The sequence below is a fragment of the Salarias fasciatus genome, chromosome 13 (assembly GCF_902148845.1).
Source record: "Salarias fasciatus chromosome 13, fSalaFa1.1, whole genome shotgun sequence".
In the NCBI taxonomy this organism is placed as follows: domain Eukaryota; kingdom Metazoa; phylum Chordata; class Actinopteri; order Blenniiformes; family Blenniidae; genus Salarias; species Salarias fasciatus.
Window position 1 is genome coordinate 29,819,907 of NC_043757.1, and position 18,513 is coordinate 29,838,419.

The 18,513-nt window shown below is 46.0% G+C and overlaps 1 protein-coding gene across 1 annotated transcript in view; it reads right to left on the reverse strand.

The window, feature by feature from the left end:
* LOC115399841 (rap1 GTPase-GDP dissociation stimulator 1) overlaps window positions 1-18,513 on the reverse strand; it is a 63,640-nt gene that overhangs the window by 39,064 nt on the left and 6,063 nt on the right. The window contains exons 4-5 of the mRNA XM_030107423.1: window positions 13,780-13,908; window positions 10,057-10,182 (exon numbers count right to left, since the gene is read on the reverse strand). Of these exons, the coding sequence (XP_029963283.1) occupies window positions 10,057-10,182; window positions 13,780-13,908 (255 nt within the window). The remainder of the gene's footprint in view (window positions 1-10,056; window positions 10,183-13,779; window positions 13,909-18,513) is intronic.

The window sequence follows — 18,513 nt, forward strand, 5'->3', positions numbered from 1 at the left end:
ACTCAGCTTGTTGCAGCAAGCCTACAAGGATGCTGCTCTGGGGAAGACTCAGGTCCATGAGTGGTCCGGGGGTTTGAGAAGGGCCAGATGTCGGCGCGTCAGGTCCGCTCAGCCGTGAAAACAATGCTGAGCTGCTTCTTGGCTGTCCAGGGTGTCGTCCACAGCGAGTCTGTCCCTCCAGGTCAGACTGTAAACCAGGACTACTACAGGAAGTCCTCAGACGCTCCGTGAGGATGTGAGGAGGAAGCAGAGCGTCGTGGCGGAGTGGAGCAAGTTGATCCACCACCACAGAGCGCCAGCGGACACGGCGCTGCGCCTCACGCAGTTTCTGGAGAAGAATGAGATGAATCTCCTCTCCCATCCGCCTGATTCTCCAGATGAAGCCTCCAGTGACTTTTTCTTGTTCCCCAAGTTGAAGAAGCAGCTGAAGGGACAGCGGTTTGCAGATGTGGAGGAGGTGACAGAAAAATCGCAGCCGGCAAAAAAATGGCACAATTACGCACGGGTCTGACGACGCATTGGTGAAGTGGGAGACACGGCTGGAGCGCTGCATTAATGCGGATGGAGATTATTTTGAAGGTGACGGTGATGTTTTATTTTGAAATGTCAGAAATAAAAAGTTACAATCAAAGTCCGGGAATTTTCCGGTACCCCCTCGTACCTGGGGATCCCACAGGTAAATGGTAACCATGAGGAGGCAGCTCGAAAGTCAGCCACAGCAAAATACCTACAGAGAGTTAGACAGGTCCTGAAGAGCCAGCTGAATGGCAAAAATAAGCTCCAGGCTATAAACACCTCCGCCCGACCAGTAATCAGATACCCTGCTGGCATAATTTCCTGGCCACTGGAAGAAATGCAAGCCACTGATATCAAGACCAGAAAGCTCCTTACAATGCACGGAGGGTTCCACCCTAAGTCCAGCATACTGAGGCTGTACACCAAGAGAAAGGAGGGAGGCCGAGGACTAGTGAGTGTCAGAGCCACTATCCAGGAGGAAACCAAGAGCCTCCATGAGTATACCAAGAAGATGGCCCCCAGTGATGATCTGCTGGGTGAATGCCTCAGACATCAAAAGCCCAGTAAGGAGGAGCCAGAGGAGCCATCATGGACAGACAAAGCCCTGCGTGGCATGGACCACCGACACATTGAAGAAGTGGCTGACAGTGGAAAAACATACCAGAGGCTGGAAAAGGCTGGACTGAAGGACAGCACAGAGGAACTAATCATGGCTGCACAAGAACAGGCCCTGAACACAAGATCAACAGAGGCCGGGATCTACCACACCAAACAAGACCCCAGGTGCAGACTGTGCAAAGAAGCCCCAGAGACAGTACAGACCATCACAGCAGGGGGTCAGATGCTGGCAGGCAAGGCATACATGGAACTGCACAACCAGGTAGCGGGCATCGTGTACAGGAACATATGTACCGAGTATGGACTGGAGGTCCCAGGGTCCAGATGGGAGACACCTCCAAAGGTGGTCCAGAACAATCGAGCCAAGATCCTGTGGGACTTCCAGATCCAGACTGACCAGCAGGTGATGGCCAATCAACCTGACATAGTGGTGGTGGATGAACAGCAGAAGACAGCTGTGGTGATAGATGTAGCAATCCCAAGTGATGGAACATCAGGAAAAAGGAGCAGAGAAGCTGGAGAAGTACCAAGGGCTGAGGGAAGAGACAGAGAGAGTGTGGGGCGTGAAGGCAACAGTGATACCAGTAGTGATCGGGACACTGGGAGCAGGAACCCCCAAGCTGGGAGGATGGCTCCAGCAGAGACCAGGAACAACATCTGAGAGCTCTGTTCAGAAGAGCGCAGTCCTAGGACCAGCTAAGATCCTGTGCAGCTAGCGGATTTGATTTTAAACACTGACTTGGGTTGTTTTCAGACAGTGATGTATGTTGTGATACATCTTGTGCATTTGTTCACTTCTATGTTTATCTGGTTTGTTTCAGTTTTACAGCCTTCAGGAGAAAGTAATAAAAGCTCAGACCAGCTGAAACCTGCTGCTTTCTTTCTGAAGAACTGTTCTCTACAGGCCAAACTGAACCCAACATTCAGGAGGGCTGAATTATTAATGTTCATGAAGCTGAATAGAACTTGAATTTGATGTTTATAAAGTTATTTACATCATTAATGCAGTTATTGAACCTTTGAGGCTCTTAATTGTTGCCTATGGTTGCATATTTTGAGAAAGAGAATATATTTTTTATTTAATACTGCAGTAATATTTGGTAACACTTTACTTGAAGCCCCCCTGTATAACACATTATAAGTACATTCATAAAGTATTATAATGCCATTATAACACGTGTAGCTATAGTTATAAACATTCATAGATGATCACAATGCCAGGACCTAACCCTAACCCTAACCCTAACCCTATGCTGTATAGTGCTGTATAGTGAGTTATAAAGCATTGTGATCATGTATGAGTGTTTATAACTACTTATAATGTGTTATACAGGGGGGCTCCAAGTAAAGTGTTACCTAATATTTTTTTTTTCATCTTAAATCAGGTAAAATGTATCTCTGTTGTGAGTTTTTGAATTTAAATAATTATACAATAAAAAGTTCTCTTATGAGCAGTGTTGGGAATAACAGCGTTAGAATAAACGGCGTTAGTAAAGGCGTTATTTTTTCAGTAACGAATAATCTAATTAGTTACTTTTCCCATCGTTGCAACACCGTTACCGTTGCTAAGAATATGAAGTGGCGCGTTACTACAATTAGATTGAATGAAGCGCGAGTGTCCCTTCTGCCGCACATCAGCTGCAGGAGAGAGCAGGGAGGAGGGGGGAGGGGGGAGGGGGGAGGGGGGAATGGGGGGGTGATGAAGACGCGATGATGATTGGCTGGTGGGCGGGCATGCCCTGCTCACGTGTCTCACTCGCTGCACGCTCTGACCAGTAAACACAACAAGACGGAGACAATGGCGTGAAGCTCGAGCCCAGGACATAGAAAGGTAGCGTTCTGAAACTGGAAGTCTCACTGGAGACTTTATCCACGTCTGCCACATGCTAGCATGACACCTGCTGCTGCTGCTGCTGCTGCTGCTGCTGCTGCTGCTAACCCCATGCTAACCCGACCCCGAGCCCAAACGCAGCAGGAGGGAGACGAGCCGCTCAGTTAAAACAAGCAGCCAGCAGGCGACCAGAGCCGAGCTGAACACTGACTGCAGGTCCTCTGGCACACAGCAGGCTGAATGTACAGTTACAGAGATTTCACTACTTAATGGCCTGAAGTTTACATTTGTGTTTTCTTAACAGGCTGCAGTTTAGTTCAAATAAATACTAAATGTTCTAAAATACTGTGTGAAGTGTTTTTATTCTTCAATCAGTTGATATAAACATCTGTGATGTTATAGATGTTATAGAATGTGGTGATGTGTAGAACATGAAAAATAACGTCAGTTACATTGCTGAGTAACTAATTACTTTTTCAATGAGGTAACTGAGTTACTAACTCAATTACTTTTTGGGAGAAGTAATTTGTAATTCTAACTAATTACTTTTTTAAAGTAACTTGCCCAACACTGCTTATGAGTAACCTTATTGTCTTCAACATATTTTTATTTTCACAAAATATTTGAAAAATAGAGGTCGTGTTATAATCATGTGGATTTACTGCGTTAAACATTTTAACGCAAGAAGTCTGTGACACAGCCATGGTTCTATCACGCTCCTGAAATGCATTCACCAAGAGATACAGTAGGTGGCGGTATGCAACTAAGTTGTTGGTTGCCGTCCGCCATTAGACTAAAGAAGAAGAATTCATACACACATAGCCGGGATGCGAGCATGAGCAGGGAAGCAGCTAATGGTGTGCTCGGTGGTAAATTTCTCTTCAAAAAACATCCGGATGGGACTCTCATTAAAGACAAGGTACAGTGCACATACTGCCACGAAGCGTTTTCCCTCTCTAGTTTTGATATTCATTAATCTAATTATTGTATGTTTTTGTGTGTATGTTCCAAAGGTACATCACAGAGCTCCTAGGAGGGGAAAAATATGTGTCCTGCTCGGTTGTACTTCCTGCACTCTGTCATCTCCTCCGTACCATGGATGTCTCAGATGTGGATCCAGCGTACATAGTCTGCTTCAAGAACGCATTTACCAAAGACATCAACAAAAGAAAAGAGAACTTGAATGTGGACTGGTTAAAGATGGCATCAGCTCTCGATCCACGGTTTAAGGACCTCAAGTGCCTGCCATCAGCAGACAGGGCAGAGGTATGGGAAAGGCTCAGTGAAATGCTAAAAGAAGCAGCACCTGAACCACAGAGGTCCATGAATGAAGAAGATGAACCACCACAGAAGAAGATCTCTCTTCTACTCATTGAGTCAGAGTCAGACTCAGAGGATGAGGGATCAGGCACAGACAATACACTAGAGAGGTACAAGACAGAGCCCAATGTGAGCGTGTCCATTAGAGTGGTGGTCAACTTACTGTGGTGCCTACAGTAAGCTTGCCCATTTTGCAAAAAAGTACCTGGGTGCACCTGCTTCCACAGTGCCATGTGAAAGGCTTTTTTTCTCTGGCAGCTCACATTGTGCAAAAGAAAAAAAAAAGATCCGCTCTGTCATCAGACAATGTCAATAAGCTTGTTTGCTTAAGCAACTGGTTGAAGGAAGAGTAACTTAAATGTGTTATGGCACATTCTAAGTGTTTGTTCTGTTGGCTTAAAAGTACATAATTACAATGTTTGCACTCAGTCAACATGTTTACAGTGCTTATCTATACTAAATGCAACAACACTGCAGTAGGGGTATAATCATTCTGCCATTATTGAATATGTCTGTTTAGCACTTATGCTTTAATGCGTGTTCACAGTGTTTATCTGCACTTTGTTACTGAAACGCAACAACATTGCAAAACTGTTTAAGGCGGGCGGTGTTGAAGAAACCAGTTTATTGAAAATAATCGTCTATCTGTCGTGTTTGGAATGCACCTGGAATGCGCGGGTGTGGAAACGAGCGCTCCCGCCAATGTGGAAGTGAACTAACCTAGCCCGCCACTGACGGTGTAGGCTGACGAAACAAGCGCCCCTCGCCACCGGCCGCCTCTGGATCATACCCCTCCGTTTGGAGTGTGCCTCGGGAGAATCTCCGTTTGGAGGGGTGATTGGCCCTCCCCCTTGGCCCTACCCCTCCATCATAATGACAATCGGGACACCCTACCCTCCACGTGAACGCGCAAGACGGAGGGGTGGGGCCAAGCGGGAGGGCTAAGAGGTGAATGGGATTCAGCCTTAGAAACTCACAGAGCTGAATAAAACTGGATCAGGGGGAGAACGTGGATGGATAGATGAAAGATGGATATAAGATAGTTTTTCATGAAAGTGAATATTGATCACTGCTGGTAGTTACAGCTAGTTAGCTCCAGCTAACAGCAGAAAGTCCCATGTTATTACTTAACCAAATTCTCTCTGTCTGACAAATAAAAACCTGGCTTTAACATTATCGACCAGGGTTTTTAAACTTTTGGGATCAAGGGTCCTCTTACAGGGGAGAACATTTTTCAAGGACTCCTCATAATCCTCCACAATTTCTATAATTTTAAGCACAGGTGAAGCTATAGTTTCACTTCACAGCACTCAGAATTTTAAATTTGCAGCTTTCACAGCTTTCAGAACATGAACAGTGTTGCAATTTGAATGTTATGTTCTCGTCAGGCAGGTCAAAGGTCAGCTCACTTGTTCCAGTTGCTGGAACAAGTGAGTAGTTATATGTAGTAACTAGTGTAACTTATCACACAGAACTCACTCACAGACATCATTAACAGGTTAAAGTAATTAGAAAGATGACCCTGGGCAGGTCGCCAGTCTGCCGCAGGGCTAACACACATAGACATACATATATTCACACCTGGGGGCAATTTAGGGTTACCAATTAACTTGACATGCATGTTTTTGGACCGTGCGAGGAAGACGGAGTACCCACAGTGAACCCACGCACACATGGGGAGAACATACAAATTCCACACATCCAGTACTTGAACCCAGGACATTCCTGCTGTGAGGCAAGAGCACTAACCACTGCGCCACTATGCGACTTTCTTGTAAATGTTATGTATATATATCTACGGGCATAGAATTATGGTTGTACTTTATTTACCAATTTGGATTAAATAAACACAGAGATACCCCAAGAGATTCTGTGAATCCCCGAGAGACCAAAACTCCAAAACTATTCCTCTCATCTGAAGCAGTGCAGACAATGGTGAGATAGAAAACAGAAGCAGCGTAAGAAGGCAAGACTAGGGGCAAAGCTAAAAGCTATCCCCTTCAAACCAGCCATCCCCGATCTCTTTGTGGCCAGCTCCTGGTTGAGAAACAATTAAACGGACAATTTCCAACTGCAGATTATTTCACCATAAACTGGATTATGCATGACAATCATCTCAGATGCTTGGTTGGACATAAACCCTCCAAATGCTTGCATCGAGCAAGCAGGACATGACGTTTTTTGTACGGGTAGGAAGGTGGAATCCAGTAAAGCCACGTTCAGACCGAATGCATTTTTGCGTCAAAAAACGCAAAAACGCAAGAAGTTCGTCAATTTTGAGGTCTGATGCTGAACAACGCCGGGCCCCCAAGGACAGCGCGTCGCGTCCGTGGTGGAAAAGTGGGGCGTCAGGCCTTATTTCTTGTTATTATTTCCTTATTTCCTAACCCTGTTGAGCGAGTGGCTTGGCTTTATTTGCTTAATAAAGCCAGACAACAGCGCCGTCGGTGGACAGTACGCCTTGCCTGGCTGCACGATGTTATCCAGAGACGGTCGGAGTTTGGTGAGTTTCACCATTTGCTTCAGGAGCTGCACCAGGATGAGTGTCGCTTTCACCGGTCCCCACCTTCTGCCCACCATAGAGATGCTCACTGATTGCTTTGCTGCAAAAACACCGCGTCAAAAGTTCAGATTTCCCAACTTTAGCGTCACCGCCACCGACACCAGAACGGACTAATGCGCCGAAAAAACGCATCTAACGCGCCGCCGGGATTATCGCCACCGGTGAATACTCGTTCCCCATTGTTTTTCAATTACATTTGGACATAAAAACGCGGAAATCATTCGGCGGTGTGAATGGGCATTAAGAGCAGAAGAGCCAGAGTTTGTGTTGACACTAACAACAGACGGTGCACAAACGTGACCACTAAAGACACCCACTGCTCCCGTGGACTGTTCTGTTTAAACAGGAAGTGTAGATTGGTGCTCATTATAACTGCTTACATGATTTTGCAGGCATTAGCAAATGTAGCAGAACAAGCTTTGTTTCCTCCTTCCTGCTCTGTCTCTTCTGCACAGCTGATTGGTTGGCGGTACCAGGGGAAGGCTGCACATATTTACATACCTGCAGATCTCTTCTTTGATACTGCTGCAGTGGCGTGGTTCAGTGTGGTGTGATGTGTGGTTTTGACATTTTGGGACCCACTGTGAGCTCTTGCACTGTGTAAAGAGGTGCGTCACATGTTTGACTGACGGTGGATGGTGCTGCTTGATCACTGCTGGGGCCCACTTGTTGCAGGGAGACAACGTCAGTGCAGCTGCAGCCATCCTTGTCACAAGATCAATCATTCATCTCACCTCCTGCTCAGAACCTGCCTGCCTGGATGCCTGTTAAAGCCGGCTGCCACCCCTGACAGACCTGCTGTGTGTACCTGCTGTTTTGACTGGTCGATTCTAATCCTGCTGTTGCATGCCGGTGGCTATGCTCCTCTCGTTTACACTTCTTTCTGCTCTCGCTCCTCAAGGAGGCAGTTGCATCTTTTCCTTCTCTCCTATCTTTCTCTCCCTCCGTCGTGTTTTACCTGATTGCTGCCTCGTTCATCGTCTCTCTTAGAGCTCTGCTCTGCTTCATCTTTGAAAACTCCAATTCAGAATGGAAACGATCAACTGGACTCTCATTCACTAAGTTTACATGCAGCCAATAACCCTTTTCAAACCCTTTTCAAACTCGAATATTGGCAATAACCCAGTAGCACGTGGCCATGTAAAGACCCGCAAAAACCCGAAAAAGCTCATATTCGAGATTTTAAAAACCCGAAAAAGATCGCTGGGTTACTCCTTTTCAAACTCCAAAGTGCCGCCATGTATACAGATATCGAGTAACGGTACATTGTTTTTGGTTCTGCGCATGCTCCATCTGCAATGAATCATGGTCTTTTGAGTCCAGCAACGAGTAGGTGCGAAACTCACTGGAAATATGCAGCTCAACCACACTTTTGTCCGTGTGAGGCTTCCGTAACACCCCATACGAACTGTTACTCTGAGCGCGCACACAGCACATGCTTACCTCTGAAAGTTGGCGATTTGTATGGCCTGCAGAAAAATCATGTACAACAGAACAACCGTTCTGTCTGCCTCTGCAGGCCAGTGGAGGAGGTTGCCAGATCTGTCGATCTAGCCCGTAAAAACATCTGAAACTCGTAGAAAGCAGCCCAAACATCCATCTCGGTTGAAAATGCACGTTAAAACCGTATTTGTATGACAAAAAACACGTCATAAACACATAATCATTTAATCAACCCATCCAACGTGTTCAAAAAAGAAACTTGCTTTGGCGGAAACCCCACCCAATCTGGACACATGAAAGCTATTCTGGTCAGAGCTGTTTTGTTTTGAGAACACGATGACATGCACCGTGGTTTGGAAAGGGATATCCTGATTGAATGCGCTGACTTGTAAATGGGGTAACTCTCTGTCTGTTAAAGCATGTAAACGGGGTGTTCCTAATGTTTCAGAAACCCAGATATTGACCTGAACCCGAATATTAGCTGCATGTAAACGTAGTGAATGCTATTGACAAGACAAACTCAACAAGGAGCAACAATGGGAGTGAACCTCGACATATTGGGATTTATGATGATGGGTCTGATGCTGATTGGATTGATTATTATTTCCATGCTTCTAAAAACTGAAGACCACAACCAATAATGTCGCCCTTCAGCTGGTGGCCTTGATCAACAAGTGGCTCAAAGGAGTGAATAACCACAAGACCCAAGTCAGTCGCAAGATGGAAAAGTTTGTTTGACTTTTTTGAATTACTGTTGAACTGAACCATAATGTGGATTTCATCTGAGAATTGGTCAATTCTCCTCAAATGTTTACGCAGATGTGCAAAGGCGAGCTCAGGGAGGACAGAAACCTCCCATAGAGCAGAAGGTCAAAAGGTCGCTTGATCTTGATTTTCACTACGAGTACAGACCGTGAAAGTGGGGCCTAACTATCCTTCTGACTTTTTGGGTTTTCAGCAGGAGGTGTCAGAAAAGTTGCCACAGGGAGAACTGGCTTGTGGCGGCCAAGCGTTCATAGCTACGTCACTTTTTGATCCTTCAATGTCAGCTCTTCCTATCATTGTGAAGCAGAATTCACCAAGCATTGGATAGTTCACCCAATAATAGAGAACGTGAGCTGGGTCGGTCACTGTAGGTTGTTCCCTTCTCTCAGCGGCTGGGCCATTTGGACTGCCAGGCGTTCATGGAGGGCAGTTAGCTTTTTCAGCTAGTACGTGTGAATCCTGTCAGGGCCTGGAACTGTCCAGTTCTTCATTATTGCCACTCTTTTCTGGATGTCTGCTGTTGTGATGACTACTGGTTCTTGTTCTTGGAGATTGCAGTGTTCTGCTTGCAGGTCTGCCAGCCACTGTGCATTACGGTTTGTTTCCACCGGACCCGATGCAAATTTTTCGTGCGATGAGATTACGTACAAAGTAAATGTAATTACGTGATTGTTGCTCAATCTAGACCGGCGAGCATTTCCAGCAAAAATTCACTGGCCGCTGGCCGCTTGCCACTTGCCGCTCGAGCTGAAATAATTGAACTCTTCAAGCAAATTTGCTTGTTGACGCGCCAGGACAGCCTATCAGCGTGGAGGTCCCCACAGACGTGCTGACGTAGGGCACGCAGAGCACTTTTTGAGAGAGCCCGAAGATGGAGGAGAGGCTGATTGTTGAAGTGACTGCTCACCCAGAGCTCTATGATGTAAAATTTGAACAATAGTAGTTGCACTTGAATAAACACTTTCAACTGTTCACAAGTGTTGAGAAGTGGTGGTCTTACCGTTCTCACCTACTGAGCCCAGTATTTCCAGGATGATGTGTCTGCGCTCAGCATTCGGAGCACGTTTCAGTTGAATGGTCAGAACTTCAGTGAAGTCTATCCCCACCAAGGCCTCCCTGGTAGAGTCTGCAAAACAGTGAACAATTGGGAGTGAGTGGGGAGTTTGTTCATACAGTCTTTTTCTATTAACTAAACGTTTATACTAGTTAAAAGTTAAAAGGAAAGTTCAGGCCTTTGTTCTGGATGTAATGCATCCTCTTAATCAGGAGTATTAGTAGTAGTAGTAGTAGTAGTAGTAGTAGTAGTAGCAGTTTTCAGTGGTGGGCGCAGTACGCTAATCAGCTAACCGCTAATTAGAGAAGCTAACATTTTCATTAGTGGATTATCTGTTCAGCTAACTTTGAAAAACATTAGCGGAATAATTAGCTTCCACTGAATTTACATATTAGCGGTAGCTCTGGGAACCAATGTAGGCTGACTACTTCAACATGAAACTGAAACTCTAGTTTCCGAGGGTACTTGAACGTCTCTCGTACGTGCTTCCGTTACTGTGCAAAGTAATGAAAAGTCTCTTCTCTGCGGTTAAAAAACGCCGAAAATTGTTTCGAAAAAACATGGATTTTGTAATGCATATAACTCCCGATCCGTTTGTCTGATTGAAACGATTCAAAAACTGTTAGAAAGCCCCTGAACTCAAAATTCCAGGGTTTTTCGAACAACTCGCGTACGTGTTTATGTCATGGCGCGACATCAACAAATGTCGCACATGCGCATTTGACGCGCCGGCTCGTAAATGGAGTCCTGAGTGCTAACTTGTCAGTTTACTATAGACAGAGTCTACAAGTCACTCATATAATAAAAGTTAGCGGTTCGCGGTTATTGTTAGCTTTCAGCTAAATCTTTTAGCAGTTTATCGGTTCGGCGTTATCGAAGCTAACTTTTCAGTTAGCGGAAGAACAGTTATCGAAGCTAACTTTTTGGTTAGCTGTACCCAGCTAACCAAAAGGTAGTTTCATTTGCGCAGTTTCTTATGTACAAACAGTATACATTGTAATCACAACAAGAGAATGTGCTCAAAAGGAGTAGGCTGAAGCAAAATGCTTGTTGCGCCCACCCCCATATAACGTGACATTCATAACAATGTTCTCATATCCGGTTTCTCAAGACAAGACCATATCAGTTAATATATACATATATAGAGGAGAGTGGGGTAAGTAGTGCCAAATTTACTTAAAGTGCCTTTTACACAAGGGGATAACAGGAATGCCTGCAACTAAAATATGTTCATACAGTTTAGGATGTTGTGCATCCCTGGGAGCAGTCACTTTGGATCTTAAATAAACTGTGTGAGAAATATAGCTCTGGAAAAAAAAGTGGTTTTGTGGCACAACTTACCCCAAGTGCGGGGTAAATTGTGCCATTAGTCAGAATACACTGGGGTAAATTGTGCCACTGACAACTGAAGTAAAAAAGATAATTTTAATATAAAAAATTTAGTGTTTTGTAATGTTTTTGGTATTTTTCATATGGACCAACTGTGTCTGAAATAAAGTTTATATAAAAATGATAATGCTAGATAAAAACAAGACAAATTAAATACAAAAGTACTTGTTTAATTATTATTTAAAGTTTTAACATAATCAAAGGCCAATTTGCTTCAACAAGGCCCAGTGCCACATGAACACATGCCAAGAACAAAATCAAAAATCAAAAAATGAGCACCTAACTGCATCTGCATTTGAATATCTTCACAGATTCGACCTACTGGACGTTCCACTTGTCAATGCTGCAGTGGAATATGAACTTGCGCTCCCTTCTGGCTCTATCACCACGCTTTTATGGTGTGGGAAATTTTTTAAGCACATCACCTCGAGGGATGACTCCTTCATCATTCTCTCTAAATGTGAAGATGGACTTTCCATCAACAGGCCTCATAACTTTGCTTCAGAAACTTTGAAAAGTTGGAGCCCTGTCTGTCTTCCTTTTGTATCTGCATGACATGATGGATTTTGATCTGAAATTAAGAATGACACATAGTTTTAGTGATCAAATGGAAGAATAAAATGTACAATAACAATAAATAAATATAATTAATATTATATTATAATAATTATATTAATATTATAGTATAATAAATGCAATATGGACCTGATTCTTCCCCAGAGCATCATCCTTGTAGACTTGCTGCAACAAGCTGAGTGTTTCTGCTGCTGTTTTTTCCCAGCAAAAAGCAGAATTTAATGTTTGCACGCTGCTCTGGCTTCCCAGTCAATGTCACCATTTTGTAAAAAATCGTAGACCGCTGCTGCACTCTGTTGCTATAAATAGCGCCTGACAGGCGTCAGTGTAACTCTCGGAGCTCAGATTTCTCACAGATGTGCATGAGGCTTACCTGTAGCACATCTGACGGCCAGAAGTCGGAACTCATTATTATTATTGTTTTCTGACCAAATTCCGGTTTCTTTTGGGTACCCCCTCGTATGCAAACATGAAGGACGCTTACACCTCCTCACCGCTGCCTCCTTTGGGGAAAGGAAATCACAACCGTTGGCCGCCCCCTCTCCCGAGCATGGCTCTGGCAGGGGTTTACGGCTCTGTGGTACAGCTTCCACCTTCGGTGGGTTTTGCCACCACTAAGGCAGAAGGACGCCACCGTGCTCTTCCTTCTGTTTGTAGCTGAGCTGCTCGCCAGTGTCTTTGCGGTGCAGGAGGCGTAACCTCTTCAAAATCAGCCTCTACATTTGTTTTATCTGATCTGTTTTGTGCACCTCCACTCCCGGTGTAACCTCTTTAAAATCAGCCTCTGCATTTGTTTTATCTGATCTGTTTCATGCACCTCCACTCCCGGTGCTGTTGAGCAGCCTTTTCCCTGTCATGGGCGTGTCCTTAGCTGAGCTTCTAGCGTCTGTGTTTGCTGTGCAGATGATGTGTGCATCACTGTTTTTTCTGATTGGCTGCATACTATGAAGCCATGACTGACGGGTAGCACTGTGGTGACGGCAGAAGAACCACCCTCTACCATCAGGTGTGCTGCCACTCAACCAGAGCGGTGACCATACCTTGGGCCACTCTAAGGGGAGTCCCCTGGACAACATTCATGCCACTGCCTCCTGGGCGACACCGGCACCTTTTTCTAGGTGGTACAGCATGAACGCCACTGTTCTCCATTGTGGGTGTGGTCTTTGGCTCTGCAGAGGTTTCTCAGTGAAATTGGTCTCTGGGATCCGTTGTGACTAAGTTGGTATGCATCATTCCAGTGCTTTCAGCACCATCTCTGGCGGTCAGTAGGGATGAAATGGAACGAAAGTTACGAATGCAACTATGGTTCTTTTGCCTGTATTCAGGCAATACAATAATGTATCCTCAGTTTTTTTGGGTTGTTTGGGCAATGATCATATCATAATGTATCTTCCAAATGATTTGAGTTTACCAGATCTGATTCTCACTGACCTAGGGTCAATTGAAAAGGAAATTCCAAAATATACATTTCGGCCAATACATTTGCATCAACTGCATGAAACAACATATGCCACTCAGAAACTTTCTTATTGTTTAATTTTTTCCTTTGCTTTGTTCCGTATTTTAATTTATATAAATTAAAATTAAAAAGGTTTGATATCCTACGGTTTGACAATGTAACTCTTTGCACCTCTTTTGGTATGTGGAAGTTTGGAAGCCATTGGCATGGGCATTTTTCAATGTGTGAATGTGAATTCCACTCACCCATGTCAGCCAAGTTACAGAGGGCCAGCAGGCAAACATTCACCAGTGGATCATTCTCTGGAAACTCCCTCATTATGGACACCAATCTGGGGATGACGCCGGCCTGGACAAGCTGGTCCTGTTGGTATACTAAGAATTCAGAGAGACAGGAAGAGTTCCATTTATAATCTATTAGTTTTGCCAAGAACACTGTTTTTTTTCTCATCTTCTATTTTTTCCATTTTTATTGCTTATTTGGAAGAGAAACAAACATACAACTTTTGTCTTTTGGGTGCTTCACTGTGTACACATCTCTAACATGAGTACCAGAATGTTCATTGCTAATCCAGTTTTTAGTCAAAAAACAAGAACAAAACTAGAACTGCAAGCAGTGCTGATAGGGGGCCAAGCCCCCGGCGCAACTCTGACCCCAGACTCAGCGGAGCCCACAGAAGCTTGCCACGAGGGACTCCGGGTTCAGGGGGACCGTCGGGACATGAGCTGACGTCTAACCCTTCCCAGCAAGGTCCACGTCACGCTCACCATGTGTAGTGCAACTCTGATCAACTTTCATGTCACTTCATATCTCTGTTTACTGCGCCCCCCTTTGGCCAATTTTGACCAAAGTTAACACACAGCCTCTGGTTGACTACAGACAGAAGTGAATTGAGTTCAATGTTGATAACTCTGTTGTTTTAACCATACCTAAACTAATATGAAAAGAGTAAAATATTTAGAGATCATGCTATTTCCCATCCCCCTTTCAGACACCAGGTTCCTACCATGAGTTGCTGCTTGGTTTTTAGTCATGTCAGGTCACTGAGCAGAGAAACACTGCTCCACAGATGATGCTCACAAGCAGTAACTCCATCGTGTGGCGACATTTGGGTACTACACCTAACATGAACTATGCCTGTTTATTCCCCTTGGGTGCAAGCGTGCAGCCTTCCTGGATCTCCTGCTCAAAAATAAACCTGTGCAAATATCTATCCTGTCTCCGTCTCTCTGCGTTTGGGTCTAATGGCACACCGCTCAAGACAGAACGATCCGACCAAACCCCAGACTCAGCAGAGAGGCGCCCCGCCTCAGCCATTGAATGCTTGGATGCAGTTGAGGGTTATCTGTATCAGCTGGGACAGCTGATGACCGAGTGAGCCAATTAGCGGGAGCGAAATCAGCCCAGGATGCGTCTGCTCCACCACCAGACCTCACACCCTCGGGGAAGGATTACTATTGCAACAACACATAATCAGTAGGGTAAAACTAACCTGTCTCTCAAAGGTCTCAACCCAGCTCACATTCCCTATTAGTGGGTGAACAATCTAATGCTTGGTGAATTCTGCTTCACAATGATAGGAAGAGCCGACATCGAAGGATCAAAAAGTGACGTTGCTATGAATGCTTGGCTGCCACAAGCCAGCACCACCTGGTCCGCATCCGTGAGGGGGTCTCACGTGAATCCGTGAGACGAGTCTCACAGATTCATGACACCTGATGGGATTCAATACTCCAGTGGCGCATTTTGAGTACCTGGTCATGCCCTTCGGCCTCACCAATGCCCCAGCAGTGTTCCAACATCTCGTCAATGATGTGCTGAGGAATTTCCTGAATAAATTTGTTTTTGTGTATATTGATGACGTTGTGGTGTTCTCTAAGTCCAAAGAGGAGCATGTCAACCATGTCCGGCATGTGCTACAGCGGCCCCTAGACAACCGATTGTATGTCAAGGCGGAGTAATGTGAATTCTTCTCTGTGTCCACATCATTCCTGGGGTTCGTCATCGCAGAGGGTTTGATCCAGGCAGATCCGGCTAAGGTCAAGGCGGTGTTGGACTGGCCCATTCCCCGCAACCGCAAACAAAGGCAACGCCTACTGGGTTTTTCTAATTTCTAGTTTTTCTACAGGTGCTTCATCAGAGGCTACAGTCAGGTGGCATGTCCCCTCAGCCTGCTCACATCCACCAAGTCGTGCTTTGCCTAGTCTGAGGAGGCTGGGAGGGTGTTCGCTCATCTCAAGGAGTGCTTCAGCAGCACCCCATCCTGAGGCAGGTGGACCCAGCCCAGCAGCTAATCGTGGAGGTGGATGCATCTGACTCTGGGGTCGGTGCTGTTCTCTCGAGACCTCTCCAGAGGTTGTCTGAGGATGGTAAGGTCCACCCCGTGCCACCTCCTCGAAACGCCTGTGTCCCGCAGTGAGGAATTACAGCATGGGGGACCGGGAGCTTCTGGTGGTCAAGTTGGCCCTGGAGGAATGGCGGCACTGGCTGAAGGGGGCCAGGCAGCCATTTGTGGTTTGGATTGACCACAACAACCTGAAGTACCTCAGATCAGCGAGGCGGTTGAACTCTCAGCAGGCCAGGTGGGCCTTGTTTTTTGACCGTTTGTCATTTTCCATCACTTACTGTCACGGCTGCCAGAATACCAACCCTGATGCCCTCTCTCAACAATTCACCGGTGAGGGAGAGGAGAGCAAGGAGGCGACCATCGTCCGGGGGGATTGTGTGGTGCGAGTGTTATCCTGGCCCATTATGGAGCAGGTGTGGGAGGCCTTGGTCACGGAGTCAGATCCTGGGGGGGGGGGGGGGGGGGGGGGGGGGGGGGGGGGGAGTATGTTCGTTCCATCCAAGGTCCGTGGTGAGGTGTTACACTGGCTACATTCTTCCAAACTCACCTGTCATCCCGGGATCAGACGAATGTTGTTCAACCTGCAATGTGGATTTTGTTGGCCTGGTATGTGGAGGGAGTGCTCCAGCCCCGGATTATTAGGTGGAACATTAGGTCATGCTGTCCACTCGCAATATCCCTATCAAATCTGATTCCAGGAAGCTGATGCCTCGGTTCATCGGTCAATTTTCCATCTCCTGGGTCATCATCAAGTCTGCGGTCAGACTGTCCCTGCCCCCATCGCTGCGGATTCATCCTACGTTTCACGTGTCCCAGGTGAAGCCCCATCACTCCAGTAACCTGTCCCTCTCCTGCTAAACCTCCTCCACGTTGGTGGATTGATGGAGGGCTCACCTACACGGTGCGCCGTATCCTAGATGCCCGACGTTGGGGTAGGGGCTTTCAGTACCTGACCAATTGGGAGTGTCACAGGCCAGACAGGCCAGAGGAACACCAGTGGGCTCCACATTCCCGCATCCGCAGGAGATGGTGGCTCAGTTCCATCGGGACCATCCTGAGAAGCCTGGTGGTCCACCAGGGGGCGTCCCTTGATGGAGGGGTACTGTCAGGATTCTGTTCTGGCAGGCAGCGGCCAGTCCCAGTCTCCCTGAGTCCTGGTCATTACTCATTGCATTCACCTGGGGACTGCCACTCAGCCTGCCTATTTAAACATCTCCCTGCCACCTGGTTTGTGCCGGATCGTTATCCTCACCAGACTGCTGTGCTACTGCAGAAGATTTTCCCTGCTCTGCCATTCTCTGTGAGGGATATCGCCATGACCTCGCCTCAAGCTAACTTGCGGCGCTGCTGTCAGGATGTAGCCTTCCTGGATCTCCTGCTCAAAAATAAACTTGTGCAAATGTCAATCCTGTGCTAATGTCAATCCTGTCTCCGTCTTTCTGCGTGGGTCTAACGGCACACCGCTCAAGACACTCTCTTAAAGTCTTTCATGCTTCAGACTTTGTGGGATTGTGGGAAGATGGCGGCGCCCTACAGACCGCCGGCAGCAGCGACAAACAATAACAGAAACTAACTTTTTGTTGATAACACAGTGAGTAAAATGAGTGAGGCGCAAGGCAAGAAAACTCGCGCAAACCCGATGATGGAAAAAGAAATCGAAGAGCTCCGTAAGTCGGTAGGCGCCCTGACAACTGATATGGCCAAGGTACTAAAACAACTGAAGATGCTAACTGATCTCGTTAGTGAAGTAAAACAACTCAAAGAAATTATCCAAGAAAAGGACAAAACTATCGTACAGCTTGAAAGAAGGCTACATGACCTGGAGCAATACTCAAGGATGGACGATGTTGTTATTTTGGGACTAAAAGTCCAACCTCGCTCTTATGCAAAAGCTGTGGAGAGAGGAGGGGAAGAAGCAGCAGACGCTCCAGCCGAAGACCTGAGGACGCTCGAGAAGCAAGTTTTGGATTTTTTTAAAAGTAAAAACATCGACCTCGATGCAACCAGCATCTCAGCTTGTCACACGCTACCGCGGAGGGACAGGAAGACCAACCCTGCCATCATTTTGCGATTTGTGAACCGAATGCACAAGACGGCTTTATTGATGCAGGGGAAGAAGCTGAAAGGAACCCAGGTATATGTTAATGAGCATCTAACGAAGAAGAACGCCGAAATTGCAATTGGCAAGATCAAATCAACATGGACCAGGAACTGCAAAGTGCTAATTCGGCTAAATGGATCTACGCCTGAGGAAGCCAAGACAGTAACGGTAAGAGAACTTAAAGACCTTGAAGTTAACAGATAATGTTACCGTTACGGTCCCCGCGAAGAGTGATGTGGCCTGGAGGGCTACAGATAAGCTGCAATGGAAAATAGCGGAATGGTTTATGTACTCTTTTTTTTTGATATTTCTTTCATTTTTAATTTTTGGTGCTCTCCTCTGCCCAAAATACAATGCATTTTGCATGTACGAGGGGGTACCCAAAAAAAAAACGGAATTTGGTCAGAAAACAATAATAATAATGAGTTCCGACTTCTGGCCGTGAGATGTGCTGCAGGTAAGCCTCATGCACATCTGTGAGAAATTTGAGCTCCGAGAGTTACACTGACGCCTGTCAGGAGCTATTTAAAG